At 44.4% G+C, this 25,407-nt stretch overlaps 1 protein-coding gene across 1 annotated transcript in view; it reads right to left on the bottom strand.

The window, feature by feature from the left end:
- IL12RB1 (interleukin 12 receptor subunit beta 1) overlaps window positions 1-25,407 on the bottom strand; it is a 247,624-nt gene that overhangs the window by 79,018 nt on the left and 143,199 nt on the right. The window contains exon 7 of the mRNA XM_073636892.1: window positions 6,261-6,343. Coding sequence (XP_073492993.1) covers window positions 6,261-6,343 — 83 coding nt within the window. The remainder of the gene's footprint in view (window positions 1-6,260; window positions 6,344-25,407) is intronic.

Here is a 25,407-nt window from a genome sequence, read left to right as displayed (position 1 = left end):
TGTTGGAGACAAATTGACAGCTGCCACATGTGAACAAGGGAGAATTAAAGAATGAGAGCAATGGCGCCAAAGAGTATATACCGTACAGTTGCTAAGGTGGGGCCCCAACATTGGATACTCATACTCACCACACACAGGGATATGAACACACACAAAATGCGCCACACACTACCACGTGCTTGAACACATATACCACCCTCAGCACACACAAAACTCATCTCACAAAGATTTATCAGCAGCTGCCAATAGCAACCAATCACAGCTCAGCTTCTATTTTGCTACAGTTAATTAATCTGAGCAGTAATTGGTTAATATAGGCAACAAAGAACATTCTCGGTATAACAAAGCTTGTGTAAGGTAATAAGATGTCAGTTAGGGTGTGTTGGTGGAAAGGCTGATGTCAGTCACATTACTTCTATGTGAGAGGATATAGAACCTGCCAGTTACAGACTATTTTTACCACAATAATGCCTCATAAGAAAAGGAATTTCATGGCACGAATGTCAGCTGATGCAAAAAGAAAAGCTGCATTACGGGCCAATGAAAAATGTGAAGACAGAGAAACAAGGCTGACACACATGAGCTGCTTCCTCAAGAGCCAATGAACTTTCTAAGCAGAGGGAAGCAAGGCTTGCAGACAAGAGAACAAGAGCTGCTTCCTCAAGGGCCAATGAACTTTCTGAGGAGAGGGAAGCGAGGCTTGCAGAGATGAAAACAAGAGCTGCTTCCTCCAGGGCCAATGAACTTTCTGAGGACAGGGAAGCGAGGCTTGCAGACATGAAAACAAGAGCTGCTTCCTCAAGAGCCAAAGAACTTTCTGAGGAGAGGGAAGCGAGGCTTGCAGACAAGAGAACAAGAACTGCTTCCTCAAAAGCCAATGAACTTTCTATCTATTTGTTTTGTGTTTTTTGTGTGAAGAATAAATTTTTGTTAACACATTCTATTTTGCTAACAGCAGTTATTAACCCGGGCGATGCCGGGTAGTACAGCTAGTATATTATATAAATAAAATATATTAAGTATAAAGAAAAAATATACATTTATGTATAAATATATATCTATATAAATGTGTGTGTGTAGAATCAACAATTATGGCATTATCAATAAATACAATCAAAGTCGCTTAAAACAATAATATAATTAACAAGTAAGGTGAGAAAAAGAAGAAAAAAAATGAAAAAGGTGATTTTTTTTTACTTCCTGTCTGATGATGTTTCGTTTGACAGCCCCCAGTGCATGCTGGGATACTCAAACAAAGCCACAGAGCAGGGGGCAGAAGCTGCCCTCACCATCACAGCCTCTGCCCCCTCCCTGAAACAAAATGTCAGCTCATATCTGAAGTAATGAGCCGACAACACAGTTGTGCTACAATACTCGGCAGAGACAAGTGACGTCAGCTTGTGGGGGTGGCTCTGATCTCCTGCACGCCAGGTGTTGTATCACCACTGTGTTGCCAGCTCATTACTGCAGAGCTGAGCCGAGAAGAGAGAGGGCACTGTCACTGTGCACATCCCACAGTGCACAGTGTAAAGACAGAGCAGGGACTAGTCCCACCCCTGAAACGAGCATCACTGACGATGCTTCAATATGACAGCTCTGAAGGATAATGGGTTCCTGGTCGCTTCACATTGATTTTGATAGAATCTTTGGCAGTTAATGTGCGCCTTTTTTCCTCAACACAACCCTACTGACTATTTGCAACAAATCGTTTAATGGTTCTGTGATCACATCCCAATATTTTAGCAATTTTAAGAGCGCTGGATCCCTCTGTAAGACTTGTAACAATTTTTGACTTTTCAGAGTCAGTTAAATCTTTTTTTGGTCCATTTTGTCTAAGGAAAACAAGCTGCCTAATAATTCTGCACACCTTTATAAAGGAGGTTGATATCCTTAGGCCAAACCCTCCTCATTACACAAATACACATCACCTGATCTGCTTCATCCACTAAGCATTCAAGTTCATACAGGTTGAAGTTGGAAAATATGCATAAAAATGATGATATGGTCAAAATACTCACTTGCTGAATAATTCTGCACACAGTGTAGATGTATACAAAAATGTTCCAATTTACTTACAGCAAACAGATCTTATAAAATGCATGATGTGAAAATACAAAGATACATTAAAATGGCATTAGTTGTCCTTCACATGGTACCTGAAGGGGTTGTACCAAGTCAAAAAGTAACCCCTTATCGATACAATAGGGGATAACTTATTGATCGTTGGGGGTATGACTACTGGGACCTTCACAGATCATAAGAATTGGATTCTTGTCACATCTGAATGGAGTGGAGGTCGAGATTTTGCTCCTCCATTTATTTTCTACAGAGCTGTCAGGAAAAAGTTGAGTACAGTACTTGGGTATCGCTAGAAGTCCTATGATAAAGTATAATGGAAATGATACACTAATGAACACTATTGCCAGTCTGAACCTGACAACTACCGATTGTAAAGGTAGAATAGGTATGTGCATTTTCTGAGGCAGAAGAACAGTTATATAAAATCTAGAATAAATGGTTAGAAGTGTACATAAACATAGTATATTTGCATAGAGTATCAATATTTAATCAGTGTGGGCCCAAACAATCACCAAAATAAAGAATCTGCTGTAAACTAATGAGTGTCACATCTTCTCCAATGCTTACAAGGCACAGTTGTTCATGGATTTTACTGTCCTATGACTTGACTGTTTTTGTAAAAGGTGCACTGCTGTAATGATTGACATAACTATTATAATATCAAATGTACAAACTTCAATATTACTGCTCGTATAATAATAATAATTTTTATTTATATAGAGCCAACATTGTATGACAAGACCTTTCTATTATTGTTTCATTACAATGGCATATAAAAGTTTGGGTGCCCCTGGTCAAAATCACTGTTATTGTGAACAATTAAGCAACTTAAAGATGAAATGATCTCTAAAAGGCCTAAAGTTAAAGGGAACCTGTCACCAGAAATAACGCTGTTAACCTAGATAAGCAGAAAATAAACCTTATTCTCATTGGGCAGCATTTGGTTTTCAGTCATGGAGGGTGCGGCATTAGTTCAGTCATCGCTCTGAGAATACAAAGCGGCGGTTGTATTCGGCTATTTGCACGCACCGGGCAACATACATTTCACGGGTAGAGGGAAGAATGGATTCAATGAAATGTAAACAAATTCTTGATGCAAACATAACACCATTAGTGTTGAGCGAGTATGTTCTATTAACCCTTTCGCCGAGTATGCTCGGGCCGAGCTCCGAGTATTTACAGCTGCTCGGTGATATGGTTAAATCACTCCCGTGTGCATGATTTGTGACTGTTTGACAGCTTTATTACATGTGAGGAATGTCTATTTCTTACACATTCCTCTCATGTAATAAAGCTGTCAAACAGTTGCAAATCATGCACATGGGAGCGATTTAACCTTATCACCGAGCAGCTATAAATACTCGGAGCTCGGCCCAAGCATACTCGGACAGAACATACTCGCTCAACCCTAAACACCATCTGTAAAAAGCTGAAGTTGAAAAGAGGCTTCTACAAATGGATAATGATCCTAAATACATGGCAAAATCCACAACAGACTACCTCAAAAGAAGCAATCTGAAGGTTTTAAAATGGCTCTCACAGTCCCCTGATCTGAACATAATTGAAAATCTGTGGCTAGACCTCAAAACAGCAGTGCATGCAGGACGACCCAGGAATCTCACAGAACTGGAAGAATTTTCCAAGGAAGAATAGATGGCAATCCCTCAAGCAAGAATTGAAAGATTCTTGGCTGGCTACAAAAAGCATTTACAAGCCTAGATACTTTCAAAAGGAGGTGCTACTAGGTACTAACCATGCAGGGTGCCCAAACTTTTGCATTGTCCCATTTTCCTTTTTGAAAGTTTTAAAATGTAAAATATGAAAATACAGTTGAAAACAGAAGTTTACATACAGTATATAAAAAGACACATATGCATGTTTTTCTCAATATCTGACATGAAATCTGAATAAACCTTTCCCGTTTTAGGTCAATTAGGATTACTATAATTTTTAATATTTGCCAAATGGCAGAATAATGAGAGAGAGAGAGAATGTTTTAAGGTATTTTTATTACTCACTGCAAAGTCAAAAGTTTACATACACTAAGATTACTATGCCTTTAAACAATTCTGGACTGCCCATATGATGATGTCATGTGTTTGGAAGCTTCTGCTTTTTGGCAACATCTGAGTTAGATATACACCTGTGGATGTATTTTAATGCACACCTGAAACACGCTGCTTCTTTGTGTAGCATCATGGGAAAGTCTTTAGAAATCAGCCAAGATATCAGGAAGAGAATTGTGGACTTGCACAAGTCTGACTCATCCTTGGGTACAATTTCAAGATACCTGAAGGTGCCTCGTTCATCTGTACAAACAATTATACTCAAGTACAAACAAGATGGGAATGTCCAGCCATCATACCGCTCAGGAAGGAGACGGGTTCTGTGTCCCAGAGATGAACGTGCTTTGGTCCAACATGTGCATATCAACCCAAGGACAAAAGCAAAAGACCTAGTAAAGATGATGGCGGAAGCAGGTAAGATTGTGTCAATACCCACAGTGAAAGGAGTACCACATCAACATGGGCAGAATGGCCACTTTGCCAGGAAGAAGCCATTGCTCCAAAAGAAACAAAAAAGCCAGATTAATGTTTGCAAATGCACACAGGAACAAAGACCTTATTTTTTGGAGACATGTCCTGTGGTCTGTTGAAACTAAAATTTAACTTTTTGGGCATAATGACGATCGTTACTTTTGGAGGAAAAAGGGAGAAGCTTGGAAGCCTGAGAACACCATCCCAACTGTGAAACACGGGGGTGGCAGCATCATGTTGTTGGGTTGTTTTGCTGCAGGAGGAACTGGTGCACTTCACAAAATAGATGACATCATGAGAAAAGAAGATTATGTGGCAATACTGAAACAACATCTCAAGACATCAGCCAGGAAGTTAAAGCTTGGGTGGAAATGGGTCTTCCAAATGGACAATGACCCGAAGCATACTGCCAAAATGTTAACAAAGTGGCTTAAGGATAACAAAGTCAATGTTTTGGAGTGGCCATCACAAAGCCCTGATCTCAATCTTATTGAAAATTTATGGGCAAAGCTGAAAAGGCAGGTGCGAGCAAGGCGACCTACAAACCTGGATCGATTACACCAGTTTTGTCAGGAGGAATGGTGTCACACAAGGTGTGGGAAAGACTTAGTGCAACACAAAGGGAAGAGAGAAAGGGAGCCCAGACTCTAGGGAAAGGGGGGAAGTGGAGGCCTCCTAGGTTGATCTAGTGTCACCCTGTCTCTTCTAACGTCCCTGTATTGGCTCTTCACCAATCACAACACGCGTACCTCGCCCTGTCTTTCCCTGGCGTATGGCTAAGGCTAGGGAAGGGAGGAGATAAGTACTAGTCGATCTCCACTAAACACTATAGACAACGGGGGTAGACAAACAGGGCGAAATTGCTTAGCTTTAGACGAACTCAAGACAAATGCGCACACATCCTCAAGCTCCAGAGAGGACGAAGTACTGCTCTTGCTAAAGCTTTCAGAAGTAGTAATAAATATTGCCGGCACCTCCCTCTGAAACACAGCAGGTATTTATACACCCAGGCATGGTGTTAATTAGCCAGAGGGAGGTAGCCGCTGGGTCCTAGAGCCATCCTCTAAGAAGATGTCTGTAATGCCAAACGTAGATATCTCCTGCAACCAACTGCAGGGCGACTGTCTGTCACCTCTGACACACCTGGGAAAAATGGGCCCAAATTCCGAACAACTATTGTGAGAAGCTTGTGGAAGGATATCCCAAACGTTTGACCAAAGTCATTCAGTTTAAGGGCAATGGTAACAAATACTAATGAAATATATGTAAACTTTTAACTTTGCAGAAAGTAATAAAAATGCCTTAAAACATTCTCTCTCATTATTCTGGCATTTGGCAAATATTAAAAATTATGGTAATCATAATTGACCTAAAACGGGAAATGTTTATTCTGATTTCTTGTCAGATATTGAGAAAAACATGCATATGTGTCTTTTTATATAGTGTATGTAAACTTCTGGTTTCAACTGTATATATATTGTTTTGCCTAAAACACAAAAGAAATGTGTCATCTTTAATTTTAGGCCTTTTAGAGATAATTTCATCTTCAACTTGCTTAACTGTTCACAATATCAGTAATTTTGACCAGGGGTGCCCAAACTTTTACATGCTACTGTAAATAGGTCAGGGCAAGCTCTCACTTACTTTCCAATGTAATGAGACATTCCTGATTCCGGCAAGGTTTAAGCCACCAATAATTATTTCTTCTATCCGGATAGGTCCAATTACTGAAAAAAAAAATTAACAGATGAGATTCATACATGTCAAGCATCATCTTCCTAATGGGAAAATAACAAGCATTTAGCATCACTGTGATCCATGACTCTTAGCCTTCATTATAAATGCTTCTGATACACTTGTACAATGTCCATTTTAGGACATAATCAGATATCAAAGTCAAACATCAGAATGATGTCAGTTTGAGGCTAAATACCCTCTCTGAGAACTAATTTTGATAAGTGACTTTGACATGTGACATTTACAACTGTAATATTAATAACAAAAAAGAGTCACTGTTTGCTGATGGGACTTGAACCCCAAGCTCTATGTCTAGAAGCCAGTGCACTAACCATTGAGCTATAAGATCAGCTGAAAAAATCTAGGCGTTCTTTTTGGTTATGTGATTTTAAGTTCAAACCTATCTGAAACTCATTGGGACTTTCACAAATACCTCCTCCAAGCCAAAGTCAAATGATGTGTGATTTTGATATGTGAGTCTCTTCAAACATCAGAATCAGAATTACAATGACTTTTAGTCACCCTGAGTATTTTCATGGTTGATGTCATAAGACAAGAAAAGCTACCAGGCACTACCACTTGACCCTATGCCTGAATGGTAAGGTTTCAGGTTCACAAAGAGGAGCTTTTGGGTTCAAATCCCAGGAGCAGAATAATTTTTTTTTGTAAATTATGCTGTAAAAGTCACTTATCAAAGTTACTTATCAAAGTCACTTATCAAAGTCAGATGTCAAAGAGATGTGAGTTTGATATGTCAGTTTGATATGTGAGTTTGACAACTTACTCTGACACCTAACTTATTGTTTGCTTATTATATATTACTACTAGTGTTGAGCATTCCGATACTGAAATATCGGGTATCGGCTGATATTCGCGGTATCGGAATTCCGATACTTAATTCCGATACTTTTACAATATCGAATACCGGAATCGGAAGTTCCCATAATGCCTGCGCTCTGCAGTGTCTCTGAAGTATGACAAGCTGGATGGCAGCGCTCAGCTGAGATCCAGCCTGTCATCAGAATGCCATCCCAGCGTGGGAGAATTCTCCTGATCGTTTAAAAGCCGGCGGGCGGTAAAAAGCCGCCGGCTTTTAAACAATCACACAGCCCCATACTGCTTCCCCGCAGCCTCCCACCCCGATCCTCCGCTCCCCTCGCCACCTCCCATCCCGATCGTAAGTTAGGACCGGGCGGGGAGCGCAGCACCAAGGAGCGGGGAGCGAAGGACCCGGGCGGGGAAGCCGGCAGTGAAAAGATTTCACCGCCGGCTTTCCCGTTCTGTGCTGCGCTTTCCCGCCGGTTATTTCAAATGAACAGCTGAGGTATCAGGTGATGCTGATGAGCTGTTCATTTGAAGTAGCCGCGGTGCCCTCAGAGGGTTCATGTGAGTTCATGCTTGACTGCATTGCATGAACTCACATGAACTTTCCCACGGCCGCACAGGTCAGCCTCACCTCCCAGACGATCAGCCCGTCATGATTGGTGTGTGTGGGTGTCTGTGCGTGTGTCTGCGAGTGTGTGCGGGGTGTCTGTGCGTGTGTCTGCGAGTGTGTGCGGGGTGTCTGTGCGATGTCTGCGGGTGTGTGCGATGTCTGCGGGTGTGTGCGGTGTCTGTGCGATGTCTGCGAGTGTGTGCGGTGTCTGTGCGATGTCTGCGAGTGTGTGCGGTGTCTGTGCGATGTCTGCGGGTGTGTGCGGTGTCTGTGCGATGTCTGCGAGTGTGTGCGGTGTCTGTGCGATGTCTGCGGGTGTGTGCGTGCAGGCAGACATAGGCCGATGTGACACTACTACTCCCATCGGCCTATGTCTGTCCCCCGTCCACTCGTGCCAGCAGGATCAGCTCGATGGGAGCAGTAGTTCCCATCAGCCTGATCCTGCTATTTAAATTGCCCTACTGTGTCCCCAATAAATTTTAAATACATGTCATTGGTGGCCAGTGGTTGCCTACAATAAATTAGTTCATACATTACCTGTCCCCGCCGATCGCCACCTAAAATAAAGTAAAAAATAAAAAACTACGCCTATACTCACCTAGACACCTAATTCCCCGAAGCCACCGATCTCCTGTAATAAAATATAAAATAATAAACCACAAACTCGTAGTAGTCCACGAGTGTCCCACGATGATCTCCAGTTTAGAGCAGCCACATAGAATGTGACCGCTCTGAACCGCCGCCGCCGCTAGAATGATGGAGCCGTAAAGCAGCCCCGTCATTGCATAAGCGGGTTCGCCGGAGTTCAGGCAGCGCTGCTCCGGTTAGCTCCTTTATGGCCCTGCTGTATCATGAAAAATTCCCACGGTACAGCAGTGCCGTAAAGGAGGTCTCCGGAGCTGCGCTGCCTGAATGCACTCCGGTGACCTCAGTCAGTGGCTCCCGCTGCCGGGAGCGGACGTGTTCCCGGCAGTGTGAGCTTACAGCAGCCATGCACAGCTGTCACCATCTCCAGATGTGACAGCTGTGCATGGGAGATCAGCGCAGGAACGTGGACAGGTAACTATTTTTTTTTAGTAAACTAAGAATTAAATAAAATTGTGTGTTTTATTTCAAATAAATTATTTTTTTCTGGGTGTAGTGTGTGTTTTTTCTTTTTAACACTTTGTAGGTTAGTAATGGGGGTGTCTTATAGACGCCCATCATTACTAACCTGGGCTTCATGGCAGCTGGCGCTGACATGAACCCCAACCCTATTACCCCCTGCCACCGCACCAGGGCAGCGTGGAAGAGCGAGGCTAAGTGCCAGAGTTGGCGCATCCTATGGATGCACCATTTCTGGGGCGGCTGACGGCTGGTGTTTCTAGCCTGGGAGGGGGCCAATATTCATGGCACCCTTCCTGGGCTATTAATATCTGCCCCCAGCTGTCTGCCTAGCCTTTGCTAGCTATTAAATAGGGGGGACCCCACGTCATTTTTTTGGGGGGGTCCCCCATTTTAATAGCTAGTAAAGGCTAGGTATTCAGCTGGGGGCTGATATTAGTAGTCTGGGAAGCTCCGTGGGTATTACCCACTTCCCAGGCTTCAAACATCTGCCCCAGCCGTCTGCTTAACCTCCGCTAGAGACTAAAATTAAGGGGAACCCCACGCCAATTTTTTTTTAAATAAATCCTTTGTTTTAACACTAAATGACAAGTACAGTAATCAACACTGTCACTGTACTTCATATATATGTGACTGACATGTTTCTATCTATCTAATCTATGTATGATTCTCTATTCCTTCTATTCTAAATTGTCAGATACAGATGCTGAATTGCCGGCCGGCTTTTTTAAAGAGACGGTGCATGAAAACACTATTATTTTTTTAAATAAATCCTTTATACTAAATGACAAGTACAGTAACCAACACTGTCACTGTACTTATTATATATGTGACTGACATGTTTCTATCTATCTAATCTATGTGTGAAGCTCTATTCTTTCTGTTGTAAATTGTCGGGTACCGGTGTATGCCGCTGATGAATTGCCGGCTTTTCGCGTAATACAATCTACATTATTGTTAGTTGTTTTCCTTCATGTAGAATTAACCTACAAGGAAAGAAAGGGTTTATTTTCATTCCGATATTTGTGTCCCATTGACTTGCATTGGTTTCCGGTATCGGAATCGGCGATATCCGATACTTTTTGGGTATCGGTCCGATCCAATCCGATACGATATTTCCTGATATCGGAAGGTATCGCTCAACACTAATTACTACCTAAATAATCAAATAATGAACCTATAGTTTAATGGTAATTCATCTGTGTCACACATAGTTTTGGTTTGAATGGATAATAATAAAAAAAGTTCACTGTTTGCTGCTGGGACTTTAACCCAAAAGCATATGTATAGCAGTTAGCACACTTACCATTGAGTTATACACTCATGAATGAAAATGGGCATTCTACTTGGTTATGCTATTTCCAGTGCAATCAGGACTTTCACACAGATATTCTCCAAGCCAAATTCAAATGATGTATGAGTTTAATGAATGACTTTGATACCTGACTTTCCTCACACATCAGAATCAAAATCAGAAGGACTTCCAGACACTATGAGTATTTGCATAGTTAATCTCATACACCAAGAAAAACATTCTGGAAGCATCGTTTGAGTTTATGGCAGAATGGTAACATTCTTGTCTCATGGAGTGGAAGTTCTGAGTTTAAATCCTTAATGTGAAAAGAATAAACTTTTGTTTTTTAAATTATGCTGGCTAGCACACAAACTTCAGTGATGCTTGGCTTTGATATCTGAATTTTCTCACACATCAGAATAAGAATCGCAATTACTTTTAGACACCCTGAGTATATTCATGGTTAATTTCATAAGCCAAGGAAAAACAGCAGCCAGCATCACTAGAAGCTATAGCTGAGTAGTAAAGCTTTAGACCCATAGAGTGGAGTTTTTTTGGGGTTTTGGGTTCAAGTTCCAGTAGCGAACAGTAAACTTTTTTTATTATTATTATTATCCTTTCAAACCAAAACTATGTGTGACACAGATGTCTTACCATTAAACTATAGGTTCATTATTTGATTATTTAGGTAGTAATATATAATAAGTAGTGGTGAGCAAACGTGCTCGCCACTGCTCGCAACTCACCTGAGCATCACGGTGCTCGACAAGCTCGGCGAGTATTTCTGGGTTGCTCGGGCGGGAACTCGGGTCCCCGTCCTGCATGTTTGGCACTCTTTAGAGAGCCAATGAACATGCAGGGATTGCTTGCCAAGCACTGTAATTCCGTAGCCATGTTGGTTGTGGGCATTACAGTGATTGGTTGGCTGCACAGCATCATCAGGTCTATATCAGACCTGGCGCCGCTATGCTCGTCACAGTCTACCCCGGAAACAGGCAGATTAGGGCGAGCTGCTGCTGAGTCAGGGAGAGATTTGCTTGTTTATAGTTAGTATAGGTATTCCACAACATAAATATATATAGTCCTTCTGAGGACTAATCCAGCTGCATATATTCAGTGGTGATAGCAGGAGTTAGGCAGACAGGCAGTGTATGTGGCAGACTCCAGTGCATGATACAGCACAAGAGGGTCCATTGAAAATTCTGTCTGCTGCTTCTGTTCTTACAGATATTTCTAAACATAGCCCCACATATCAGGGGCCAGGGTAATTTTTTTTTATCTTAATCCTGGTTATTTGCTTGAAAAGCAATCCAAAGTACACAATTTTTCTGCTCCATTTGCTTGTTAGCACTGCAGAATACAGCCAGATCTTTTCCAAATTATATTGATAAAAATCCAGAAATTTGAACTGAACATGGAAAATATTGGCCTCCTTTTCCATTTTGTTGCAGTGTGTTGGTCAAGCTATTCACACTATGTCTCTGTGAATAATAGTATTAGTAAACTACAGGCCTGCTATTTAAAACCGTGGTTCTCTGTCAGACTTATCACATATAACAGCATTCCAAAATCAGCCATTTCTGCCTTCCATTTTGTTGCAGTGTGTCGGTCAAGCTATTCACACTATGTCTCTTTAAAGAATAGTATTAGTAAGCTACAGGCTTGCTATTTAAAACCGTGGTTCTCTGTCAAACGTATGACATATAACTGCGTTCCAAAATCAGCCATTTCTCGTGAACGTGGAAAATATTATCCTCCATTTAAAATGGGCAAGGTGCGTGGCAAGGGATGGGGAAGTGGACGTGATGGTGATGGTGCATGCAGAGGTCGAGGCCAAGGACAAGCTGAAATTGTGCCACAACAAACACCCACATCTTGTTGCTCGACCTTCCTGTCCCAATTACTAGGGGACCGCAGCACACTACTATTGAACCCAGAGCAGTGTCAAAAGGTTTTTTTTTGGATAGCAGATAATGCTTCCAGTCATTTTGCCACCACCACCACCCTGCCTTCCACACGGTCAAATCTCAGTAGCCGCGACCTGGACCGCATATTCCTCATCCTGATCCACCATTCTGAGTGCACGGAGACAACTGATCCCACACTTGGACACTCAGAAGAGCTGTTCACTTTTCCATTTGCTTCAAGTGAGTCAAGAGGAGAATGCGTGTAGCGATGCCCAAATATTTGAGCAGCCACGGTCACAAGAAGGCAACGGTGGGAAAATGCAATTACTGTCACAAGAGGTGAATGATGATTATGAGACACAATTGCCAGAAACTCAGGAGGAGGACCAGGATGCAAAAGTGGGAGACGAGGTGGTGGATGATATAGCAACTGAGCCAACCTGGCAGGGGGACATGCAGAGCAAGGACAGCAGCACACAGGGGGAGGGAGGCATAGCACCACAACAAGCAGGAAGAAGCAGTGTGGTGGCCGCAGACAGAAGGCAGGCAACCGTTCCCCGAGCACATGTCCCACATCATTAGCCGTGCCCTCAACAACTCAGTTGCTAGGAAAGTCCACCTAACCACGGACACGTGGACAAATGCTTGTGGGCAGGGATGGTACATCCCGCCGACGGCACACTGGGTTAATATAGTGGAAGCTGGGACCCAGTCGGACCTTGGGACAGAACATGTCCTACCGATGCCAAGGATTGCGGGCCCTGGGTCAATCAGAGTTGCCCCCACATTCTACAGCTCCTGCACCTCCTCCTCCTCTTCAGCCTCCATCTCCGAAATGATCACATCAGTCACAAGCTGGAAGCACTGCAGCACTGCCTCGTCCAAGCGGCAACAGCTAATATGCTTAAGTGACAAACCTCACAATGCTGAAGAGTTGTGGACAGCTCTGAAAGAGCAGGCAGATCTGTGGCTCACATTGCTGACCCTACAGCCAGCCATGGTCGTATGTGACAATGGCCAGAACCTGGTGGCGGCTCTGAGGCGAGGCGAGCTCACACACGTACCATGCCTGGCCCATGTGCTTAACCTCGTGGTTCAGCGGTTTCTCAAAACCTACCCGGATCTGCAGGTCAGCTTGTCAAAGTACGCTGCATGTGTGCACATTTTAGAAAGTCAGCTACAGATTCCACCGACCTTGCCGTGCTACAGCTGCGTTTGCAGATTCCAGCTCGCCGACTGGTGTGCAGTGTCCCCACGTGTTGGAACTCTACATTGCAGATGTTGGGAAGGATTTGTGAGCAGAAGAGGGCAGTTCTTGACTACCAGCAACAACAAGGCCATCGGTATTCAGTTCAGACTCCACACATAAGACCTCAGGAGTGGACATGGATGTCAGACATCTGTACCATCCACCAAAACTTTGAGGACTCCACCAAGATGGTGAGCGGCGATGACGCCATAATTAGCATCACCATCGCGCTTCTCTGTCTTCTGAAACGCTCTCTGCTCACAATTAAAGAGGATGCATTGCAGGCGGAGCACGATGAGATGGAGCAAGGAACCATACAGGGTGATTCCACACAGCCCAGCCTCATCTCATCCCAATGTGAATTGGGTGACAATGAGGAAGAGGAGGAGGAATAGCTAGTTTTCTGCATTATAGACGGTACTACCTGCACAAATGTCATACCGTCTGTTCAGCGTGGATGTGCTGAGGACAGGGAGGAGGAGGATGAGGAGGAGAGCATGGTCAGTCATCCTCTTGGTGAGGACACGGAAGTCTTGCCTGTTAGCAGTCTAGCACACATGGCTAAGTTTATGTTACGCTGCCTTTCCCGTGACCCTCGCATTGTCCAAATTTTGGGTGACAGTCATTACTGGTTGGTGACACTTCTAGACCCACGCTACAAGGAGAACTTTCTGTCTCTTATTCCCACGCAGGACAGGCCTAATAAAATGGTGCAGTACAAGTTAGCCCGTGTAGCAGAATTATTTAAAAAAAATTTCCATCTGAAAACGCTGGCGGCAGAGGTCACAGTTCGTTGGACAACCAGGGAGTACAGGCGAGAAAGACACAAATGCAATCCAGCAGAGGCAAGGGAACACTGTCAAAGTTCTGGGACAGTTTCTCAGACCCTCCCATCGCACAGGCCCTCAGACGTGGGGTTCTCTCACAAGGAGGGAAAAGTTTTGAAAGATGGTGAGGGAGAACCTTGCTGACCGTACCAACGTCCTCCGTGATTCCTCTGTGCCTTATAATTATTGGGTATCCAAGCTGGACACGTAGCATGAACGGGCACTCTACTCCTTGGAGGTCCTGGCCTGCCCTGCTGCTAGCGTTTTGTCAAAGCGGGTATTTAGTGCGGCTGGTGGAATTATAACCGATAGGCACATCTGCCTGTCAACTGAAAATGCTGACAGGCTGACTCTTATAAAAATGAACAAGGGCTGATTTCTTATAGAGATTTCCAGATTATTTTTGCAAAGACGATTCATTTATTTCCTCTCTCAAATTATGGTGGCAGGAATTCTTGTCTGACAACTCGGCACACCAAGATGACCCCACATTACTATGGGAATCGGCCAAGGCGGTACTTAGGGGGAAAATTTTGGCGTATATGTTGTCTCACAAAAAAAAAGTTATGAAAAAATATAGTGAACTATCCTCTGAACTGAAACAAGCCTACACTACATTTCTTCTTGACCCTTCCCCTTTAAATAAAACACAATGATCTCAAAAACAGTCTGAATTCAACCAATACGCAGATATGAGAGAAAAGTTCCACTTATCTCAAACAGAAGCATATTTGTATAGGTTTGGCAACAAATCAGGGAGGATGATGGCTAATTTAGCAAAAGGTCTGAAAAAGCCACAGGGAATTTTCCAATTGAGAAATACCAACGGGGTAATTCACACGAATCCTAAATCAATTAATGAGATCCTAGGCTCATTTTATAAGGACTTATATAAAAATCCAAAACAAGCCTTGCCCTTCTCCTATACACTCTTAGATAGGGTCAAATTACCTTTATTTTCAGAAAAACACAAATCGATATTAAATAAACCTATTTCATTGGAAGAGATTACTAATACAATTAGAAATTTGAAACCAAATAAAGCCCCTGGCCTAGATGGCTACACCTCTGATTTCTTTAAATCCTTAAGGGAAGAGGTTTCCCCCATTATTAGTATCGATCTTTAACAAAATAACTAATGGCGATCCCATTTTCCCTTCCGCAAATATGGCTTACGTCAAATTATTACTAAAACCAGACAAAGATCCATTATCCCCCAATTCAAACAGACCTTATAAATATCGACATCAAGCTATTGTTTAAAATAATGGCTGACAGACTGGCCTCTATTCTACCTCACCTTTTATCTCCTGTACAAGCAGGCTTTGTTAAGGGTCGCTCAGCCACGCTAAATATTAGGAAAGTACTGTTGGCGCTAGATAAAATCCACTCTACACCTAATTTAAAAGGTTCCCCGGCGATTGTCTCCCTAGATGCCGAAAAGGCCTTTGATAACATTAGTTGGGATTGGTTGTATAAGGTCTTAACCAAGATGTCATTATCAGGCCCCTTTTTTAATTATATACGTAATTTATATATGTCTCCAAAAGCTCAGGTGTATACCCCGGGTTTTCAATCCACTCCCTCCCCTCTAGAAATGGGAACGAGACAAGGGTCTCCTTTGTCCCCCCTACTTTTTAACCTAGCACTAGAACCCTTAGTTCGTATTCTATCGGACCCTAAAACTTTCTCAGGCATCCAATTTACTAAGAAATCAATTCAGGCGGCATTTTTTGCAGGCGATATTCTGTTTATGTCTGATCCCATCCTGCATTTACCTCTAGCATTGGATTTACTTAAAAATTTTTGTACTTACTCTGGGTTTAAAATAAATGCTAAAAAATGTGAATTACTACCATTAACTGAAAAAGGAGTAAAACTTTACCCAAAAGGATCTTTTAAAGATATTACTATAGCTCCCTCGCATATCACATATTTGGGCATAAAAATAGGTCGCTCGCCATCCTCTTTATACACGTTAAATTATGCCCCCCTCATCAAAAAAATTACTAATCAATTGAAGTCATGGCAGGATTTTCCCTTGTCTTTTTTAGATAGGGCACATTTGGTCAAGATGATCAGTACTTCTAAAATTATGTATCAACTCCAGACTCTACCATTGCTACTGAAACACTCTGACGTAACTACACTCAACAGGGCCTTCAGTCATTTTATATGGAGGGGAAAACGTCCTAGGATTAATCTAGACAAACTTATGTCATTCAAAGAAGATGGTGGCATCAATTTACCAAGCATCAGGAATTATAACCTTGCCTGCCTCTTTCGCTACATAATAGACTGGCTCCACAAAAGACATACATACTCTGACTATTCATTGGAATCAGATTATGCACACCCCTTCAATTTAACTGCACTTCTACACTCTTGCTTTACTTCCCTACCCCTAGCAATCAAAAAATCAGTAACTTTTAAAGACACCATTTCCGCTTGGAAAGCGGTTAGGAAGGAATATGACCTTTCCTTCAGAATTTCTAAGCACCTGCCACTTTGGCGGAATCCAGAATTTCCACAGGGCATTGAAAACAAATTATTTTTTAAATGGCGGCAAGCGGGTATATTTAACATATCTCACCTCCTCCACCCAACCGATCAGAGATGGTTGACGTACCCAGAATGTATGGATAAGTATGGTCTACCTCTCCAACATGGCTTTCAATATGAACAAATTAGACTTTCCATTATGTCAAACTTAAGGGATGTTACTTTCGAGACCTCCCAAAATGAATTGGACGTCATTCTACCCCCTCAATATCTAGTCTTTATTCGGTTATGAAATCTAATTTGTTAAAGATACACCCTGACATTTTCTTTAAATATTGGAAGCAACAATTGGAAGACGTTGAAATTCCCATTAAGATCAGATTAGGCTGGAAGGTATTTAGAAAATACATTATAAATGAAATATGGAGAGAAACTCAATATAAAATAATACATGGGGCCATATACGCCTTTAATATACCGAAAAAAGATCCATTATCAAATAGACTAATTGCATGCCCTAAGTGTCATCATCCATACTCTCACCTTATGCATGGTCTATGGTCCTGCACCGATTCAACAGTATATTGGGACCATGTTTCAGATTTGATTCATACTATATGGGATCCAGGGTACACCCTCACTCCAAACTTAGCCCTACTACATTATTGGAGTAACCCAGAGAATCCCTATAAAAAAACAAAAAGCCCCCCAAATCTGCTCCATACTCTACTCTTCCTGGGTAAAAAACAGATACTCAAACATTGGCTAGACCCTAACATTCCCCCCATAGCAGAACTGATAAGCCAATTGAAACACTTTATGGGAGTAGAACAACTAGACGCCCTCAGTAACAAGGAACAACAGGCTGGCAAATTTTTATCAAAATGGAGATAGTTTATTATAACGTGTTGCTCTCTGACTGAATGAAATAAAATTGTCAAACCATTTACTTCTACAGAATGGTATATTCTAGAGGATCTAAACAACAATTTAGGACTATTACGCATAAACTAAAACATGGGAGATAATCAGTATGAATTACTTATATTTACTTAATTGATTTAGTTGACAATGATGACTGTAAGTTGTTAATACTTAATCTTTGTTTATTTGTTATGCCAGCTAATCAAAATTTATTGATTATTAGTGTTGAGCGAGTACTAAAATGCTTGGGTGCTCGAAGCTCGGGCCGAGCTCACCGTGATACTCGGGTGCTCGACCCGAGCAAGGAGCCCAATGTTAGTCTATGGGAGACCCGAGCATTTTTGCGGCGGCACCCCCGGCAGTCTGTGGAAAGCCTAAAAAGAGCCCAAAACGATAGTGACAGTGCTCAAAAGACATGGAGGCAGCATGGGCATCGCCCCAGGAAGCATTTCTGACCTCCAGGTCACTGCTGTCAACAACGTGGTCAGAGGTATTAAGCCACTTTTACGGGCTCACAATAAAACGTTCAAAAACGAAACTGATATGGTTTTCCTGTGAAATATGATAAGGAATTTCCTTTCCAGGGTAAAGACTTGTGTATCTAATATATATAATCGTCTTATCCCGTCTGTCTGTCCTTCTGTAAAGGAAATCCCGCGTTGCTGATTGGTCCGGCGGCGGCCAATAAGCGATGCGGGATTTCAGAAAAAGATGGCGGCCGTTAGCGGCTCATCTGCCGCACGGATGTCAGTGGCGATGCAGCCGGGAGATGACCGGCACTAGCCGGTCATCTCCCGGCTGCTCGCAGCAGAAGTACCCCGACCGGCGGCGCCGCTGACCTCCATGCGGCTACCGTTGGGAGATCAGCGGCTAGGGCCGCTGATCTCCCGACGGCAAGTATGAAGGGAGGACTGGGGAGCGGCCGCCGGCCGCGACCAATCAGCGATATTGGCGCCAAATTTAAACACCGCTCTGCTGATTGGTCGCGACCGCCGGCCGCGACCAATCAGCGATTTTAAACGCCAAATTTAAACACCGCTCTGCTGATTGCGCCCGGTCGGCTGCATACATATTCTAGAATACCCGATACGTTAGAATCGGGCCATCTAGTAAGGTAAAATAAATAACCAAAAACAAAAATACTCCTCCACACCTTGGGCTATGTTCACAAGTAGCATTTTTTATGCGTTTTTGCACTTTTGTATTGCTTTCAACCGTGACAAATGCATTCACCGGGAAATGTCATTTTAACATTTTACAACCTTATTTGGCCATGTGCTGTGTGACACATGCATACAATGCAGAAAAGACATGGGAACTGCATGGGGAAGACCCCTGGAAGCATCTCTGACTCCCAGGTCACTGCCTAAAAGTGTGCCCATCAGAAGTGATCCTTGCCGCATCAGAAGATGCAGACTTGCAACTATCCCCGTGCAAGTCCTTGTCCCAGGGCAGTGTTCAATTGTACCTCCCCCATTCCTTGCAATGCAAGCGCAAATATGCAGCCAACCACCCACCCACCCGCAGGCTGCAATACCATACTGCTAGCTTGCACTTGAAATGGGGCCTTTTAGTTTGGAGGAGGCCGAAGCTGGCCACCACCTCATGGCTGCTTCGGCAGCGAGGTATCCATACTCAGTCCCCAGCCACCCAGCGGCCGGGTGTCCACGCTCGGTCCCCAGCCGCCAGGGGGCGGCAGGGAGTCCATACTCGTTCCCCAGCCGCCTCGCGGCCGGGTGTCCACACATGGTCCCCAGCCGCCCCTATTTCTCCTGTGACCTTTCCCCACACTTTTCTTAGCCTGGCCTGCTTTAGGGCAGCATTGGACGAGCCCACCAGAGAACCAGACTCCTCTGGTGGGCCCTAGCTTCTCCATCAGGGGAGTTGAGAGTGCCAAGGTGAGGAGCATGATGAGGATGATAGAAGTTAGCATCTGCTTGGTTTTCTTGGAATGCAAGCGTAAGTGTGCAGCCTGCCACCCACCCACCCCCAGGCTGCAATACCATACTGCTAGCTTGCTTGCACTTGAAATGAGGCCTTTTAATCTTGTGGAGGCAGACGCCGGCCACCATGTCATGGCTGCGTCGGCAGCCGGGTGTCCACACTCGGTCCCCAGCCGCCCCTATTTGTCCCGGTGCGCCTTATACATAAGATTAAGCGCGCATACCAAAACATTACCTGTGCCCTCCCCAGTGCATTTAGTGGGAAGGACAGCCTATTCCGCTGTAGTGTGTGCATGCCAACCCCCTGTTCATGGCACATGCAAAGATGCCTCCCGCCCAGCACCTGTCGTTGCAGACTTGCAACTATCCCCGTTCAAGTCCAGGGCAGTGTTCAATTGTACCTCTCCCATTCCTTGCAATGCAAGCGCAAATATGCAGCCAACTACCCACCCACCCGCAGGCTGCAATACCATACTGCTAGCTTGCACTTGAAATGGGGCCTTTTCGTTTGGAGGAGGCCGAAGCTGGCCACTACCTCATGGCTGCTTCGGCAGCGAGGTATCCATACTCAGTCCCCAGCCGCCCGGCGGCCGAGTGTCCACGCTCGGTCCCCAGCAGCCGCACGGCCGGGGGTCCACACATGGCCCCCAGCCGCCTGGGGGCAGCAGGGGGCCATAAACGGTCCCCAGCAGCCCCTATTTCTCATGGGTACTTCCCCCACACTTTTCTTAGCCTGGCCTGCTTTAGGGCAGCATTGGACGAGCCCACCAGAGAACCAGACTCCTCCGGTGGGCCCAGGCTTGTCCATCAGTGGAGTTGAGAGAGCCAAGGTGAGGAGCATGATGATGATGATAGAAGTTAGCAACTGCTTTGTTTTCTTGGAATGCCAGCGTAAGTGTGCAACCTGCCACCCACCCACCCCCAGGCTGCAGTACCATACTGCTAGCTTGCACTTGAAATGGAGCCTTTTAGTTTGGAGGAGGCCGAAGCTGGCCACTACCTCATGGCTACTTCGGCAGCCAGGTATCCATACTCAGTCCCCAGCCGGCCGTCGGCCGGGTGTCCATACTCGGTCCCCAGCCGCCCCACGGCCGGGTGTCCATAAACGGTCCCCAGCCGCCCCTATTTCTCCTGTGACCTTCCCCCACACTTTTCTTAGCCTAGCCTGCTTTAGGGCAGCATTGGAGGAGCCCACCAGAGAACCAGACTCCTCCGGTGGGCCCTGGCTTCTCCATCAGGGGAGTTGAGAGTGCCAAGGTGAGAAGCATGATGAGGATTATAGAAGTTAGCATCTGCTTTGTTTTCTTGGAATGCAAGCACATGTGTGTAGTAGCGGCTAGGCCTGAGGTGGTCAACGTTTTGGCGCATATCCGACCTCCTCCGAGGATTGCTGGATGTTTTCCTGCTACTATCCCAGTTCTATGACTCCCGTTAAAACAAAGCTTCAGGTGATAAATGATGGATGAGGTGGTGGCAAAGGAGAAAGAGCAGGAGGAACAGGGACCATTCACATCAATATCAGGCCAGTCAACCACACATGTCTTGTAGGATATGTTTCTGTACCAAAAGGAACTGTGTTCGGCTACACAGTTATAGGGAATACAGTGAGTGCAATGCCTACCAAAAATTTCGAGGCACTCCAATGCCCCTTGGAAGTGACATGGAGGTCAGAGGGCCTTAACTAAACCGTTTTTTGCATGAATAGCAACTGGGTCTCCTGTACACTGTTGGCCTAAGCAGTGAATGGAAGGCTTTCCAAAAGTTATGAGGAACTGCAATGCCCCTTGAAACAGACGTGGATTACAGCGTACTAAAAACCTTCTACCCACTATTGGCGAGTGGGTCTCCCTTAGTTTTCGCCTTTGCATTGAAAAGCAAAAGCTGACAAAAATTAGAAGGAAATGCAATGCCCGTTGGAAGAGTCGTGGAGGTTAGAGGTAATTAAAAACAACATTTCAATGCCCCTTGGAAGAGCTGTGGAGTACAGAGTGATTTAACAAGATGCTTTTAATGCCCCTTTGAAGAGACGTGGAGGTCACAGTAGCTTAACAAGACGGTTTTAATGCCCCTTGGAAAAGTGGTGGAGGTCGCAGTAGCTTAACAAGACGGTTTTAATGCCCCTTGGAAAAGTAGTGGAGGTCACAGTAGCTTAACAAGACGGTTTTAATGCCCCTTACAAGAGCCATACAGTACAGCATCTTAAAAACATTATTCCCATTATTGGGGAGTGGGTCTCCCATAGTCTTCGCTTATGCTTTCCAAGCAAAAACTGCCAAAAATTAGGACGGAGGAACTTGCAATGCCCCTTACAAGAGCCATGCAGGACAGCATATTACAAACATTATTCCCATTATTGGGGAGTGGGTCTCCCATAGTCTTTGCTTATGCCTTCCAAGCAAAAGCTGCCAAAAATTAGGACGGAGGAACTTGCAATGCCCCTTACAAGAGCCAAGCAGTACAGCATATTACAAACTTTATTCCCATTATTGGGGAGTTGGTCACCCATAGTCTTTGCTTATGCCTTCCAAGCAAAAGCTGCCAAAAATTAGGACGGAGGAACTTGCAATGCCCCTTACAAGAGCTATGCAGTACAGCATATTACAAACATTATTCCCATTATTAGGGAGCGGGTCTCCCATAGTCTTTGCTTATGCCTTCCAAGCAAAAGCTGCCAAAAATTAAGAGGAAATGCAATGCCCGTTGGAAGAGTCGTGGAGGTTAGAGTTAATTAAAAACAACATGACAATGCCCCTTGGAAGAGCTGTGGAGTTCAGAGTGGTTTAAAAAGATGCTTTTAATGCCCCTTGGAAGAGACGTGGAGGTCGCACTAGCTTAACAAGACGGTTTTAATGCCCCTTGGAAGAGACGTGGAGGTCGCAGTAGCTTAATAAGACAGTTTTAATGCCCCTTGGAAAAGTGGTGGAGGTCACAGTAGCTTAACAAGATGGTTTTAATGCCCCTTGGAAGAGACGTGGAGGTCACAGTAGCTTAACAAGACAGTTTTAATGCCCCTTGGAAAAGTGTTGGAGGTCACAGTAGCTTAACAAGACAGTTTTAATGCCCCTTGGAAAAGTGGTGGAGGTCACAGTAGCTTAACAAGACGGTTTTAATGCACCTTGGAAGAGACGTGGAGGTCGCAGTAGCTTAACAAGACGGTTTTAATGCCCCTTGGAAAAGTGGTGGAGGTCACAGTAGCTTAACAAGACGGTTTTAATGCCCCTTGGAAAAGTGGTGGAGGTCACAGTGGCTTAACAAGACGGTTTTAATGCCCCTTGGAATAGTGGTGGAGGTCACAGTAGCTTAACAAGATGGTTTTAATGCTCCTTGGAAGAGACGTGGACATCGCAGTAGCTTAACAAGAGAGTTTTAATGCCCCTTGGAAGAGACATGGAGGGCGCAGTAGCTTAACAAGACGGTTTTAATGCCCCTTGGAAGACACGTGGAGGTCGCAGTAGCTTAACAAGACGGTTTTAATGCCCCTTGGAAAAGTGGTGGAGGTCACAGAAGCTTAACAAGACGGTTTTAATGCCCCTTGGAAAAGTGGTGGAGGTCACAGTAGCTTAACAAGACGGTTTTAACGCCCCTTGGAAAAGTGGTGGAGGTCACAGTAGCTTAACAAGACGGTTTTAATGCTCCTTGGAAGAGACATGGACGTCGCAGTAGCTTAACAAGACAGTTTTAATGCCCCTTGGAAGAGACGTGGAGGTCGCAGTAGCTTAACAAGACGGTTTTAATGCCCTTTGGAAGAGATATGGAGGTCGCAGTAGCTTAACAAGACAGTTATAATGCCCCTTGGAAGAGATGTGGAGGTCGCAGTAGCTTAACAAGATGGTTTTAATGCCCCTTGGAAGAGACGTGGAGGTCGCAGTAGCTTAACAAGACGGTTTTAATGCCCCTTGGAAAAATGGTAGAGGTCACAGTAGCTTAGCAAGACGGTTCTAATGACCCTTGGAAGAGACGTGGAGGTCACAGTAACTTAACAAGATGGTTTTAAAGACCATTGGAAGAGACGTGGAGGTCGCAGTAGCTTAACAAGACGGTTTTAATGCCCCTTGGAAAAATGGTAGAGGTCACAGTAGCTTAGCAAGACGGTTCTAATGACCCTTGGAACAGACGTGGAGGTCACAGTAGCTTAACAAGACGGTTTTTATGCTCCTTGGAAAAGTGGTGGAGGTCACAGTAGCTTAACAAGACGGTTTTAATGCCCCTTGGAAAAGTGGTGGAGGTCACAGTAGCTTAACAAGACAGTTTTAATGCCCCTTGGAAAAATGGTAGAGGTCACAGTAGCTTAGCAAGACGGTTCTAATGACCCTTGGAAGAGACGTGGAGGTCACAGTAACTTAACAAGATGGTTTTAAAGACCATTGGAAGAGACATGGAGGTCGCAGTAGCTTAACAAGACGGTTTTAATGCCCCTTGGAAAAGTGGTGGAGGTCACAGTAGCTTAACAAGATGGTTTTAATGCCCCTTGGAAAAGTGGTGGATGTCACAGTAGCTTAACAAGACGGTTTTAATGCCCCCTGGAATAGTGGTGGAGGTCACAGTAGCTTAACAAGACGGTTTTAATGCTCCTTGGAAGAGACGTGGACATCGCAGTAGCTTAACAAGACAGTTTTAATGCCCCTTGGAAGAGACATGGAGGTCGCAGTAGCTTAATAAGACGGTTTTAATGCCCTTTGGAAGAGACGTGGAGGTCGCAGTAGCTTAACAAGACGGTTTTAATGCCCCTTGGAAGAGACGTGGAGGTCGCAGTAGCTTAACAAGACGGTTTTAATGCCACTTGGAAGAGACGTGGAGGTCGCAGTAGCTTAACAAGCCGGTTTTAATGCCCCTTGGAAGACACGTGGAGGTCGCAGTAGCTTAACAAGACGGTTTTAATGCCCCTTGGAAAAGTGGTAGAGGTCACAGAAGCTTAACAAGACGGTTTTAATGCCCCTTGGAAAAGTGGTGGAGGTCACAGTAGCTTAACAAGACGGTTTTAACGCCCCTTGGAAAAGTGGTGGAGGTCACAGTAGCTTAACAAGACGGTTTTAATGCTCCTTGGAAGAGACATGGATGTCGCAGTAGCTTAACAAGACAGTTTTAATGCCCCTTGGAAGAGACGTGGAGGTCGCAGTAGCTTAAGAAGACGGTTTTAATGCCCTTTGGAAGAGATATGGAGGTCGCAGTAGCTTAACAAGACGGTTTAAATGCCCCTTGGAAGAGATGTGGAGGTCGCAGTAGCTTAACAAGACGGTTATAATGCCCCTTGGAAGAGACATGGAGGTCGCAGTAGCTTAACAAGACGGTTTTAATGCCCCTTGGAAGAGACGTGGAGGTCACAGTAGCTTAACAAGACGGTTTTAATGCCCCTTGGAAAAGTGGTGGAGGTCACAGTAGCTTAACAAGTCAGTTTTAATGCCCCTTGGAAAAATGGTGGAGGTCACAGTAGCTAAGCAAGACGGTTTTAATGCCCCTTGGAAGAGACGTGGAGGTCACAGTAACTTAACAAGATGGTTTTAAAGCCCCTTGGAAAAGTGGTGGAGGTCACAGTAGCTTAACAAGAAGGTTTTAATGCCCCTTGGAAGAGACGTGGAGGTTGCAGTAGCTTAACAAGACGGTTTTAATGCCCTTTGGAAGAGACGTGGAGGTCGCAGTAGCTTAACAAGACGGTTTTAATGCCCCTTGGAAGAGACGTGGAGGTCGCAGTAGCTTAACAAGCCGGTTTTAATGCCCCTTGGAAGACACGTGGAGGTCGCAGTAGCTTAACAAGACGGTTTTAATGCCCCTTGGAAAAGTGGTGGAGGTCACAGAAGCTTAACAAGACGGTTTTAATGCCCCTTGGAAAAGTGGTGGAGGTCACAGTATCTTAACAAGACGGTTTTAACGC

This window comes from Phyllobates terribilis, unplaced genomic scaffold (genome assembly GCF_046119375.1).
Source record: "Phyllobates terribilis strain yellow unplaced genomic scaffold, ASM4611937v1 Scaffold_1__5_contigs__length_1240528914, whole genome shotgun sequence".
In the NCBI taxonomy this organism is placed as follows: Eukaryota; Metazoa; Chordata; class Amphibia; order Anura; family Dendrobatidae; genus Phyllobates; species Phyllobates terribilis.
The sequence above is the reverse complement of the archived record's forward strand: the minus strand, read 5'-3'. Positions and strand labels throughout refer to the sequence as shown.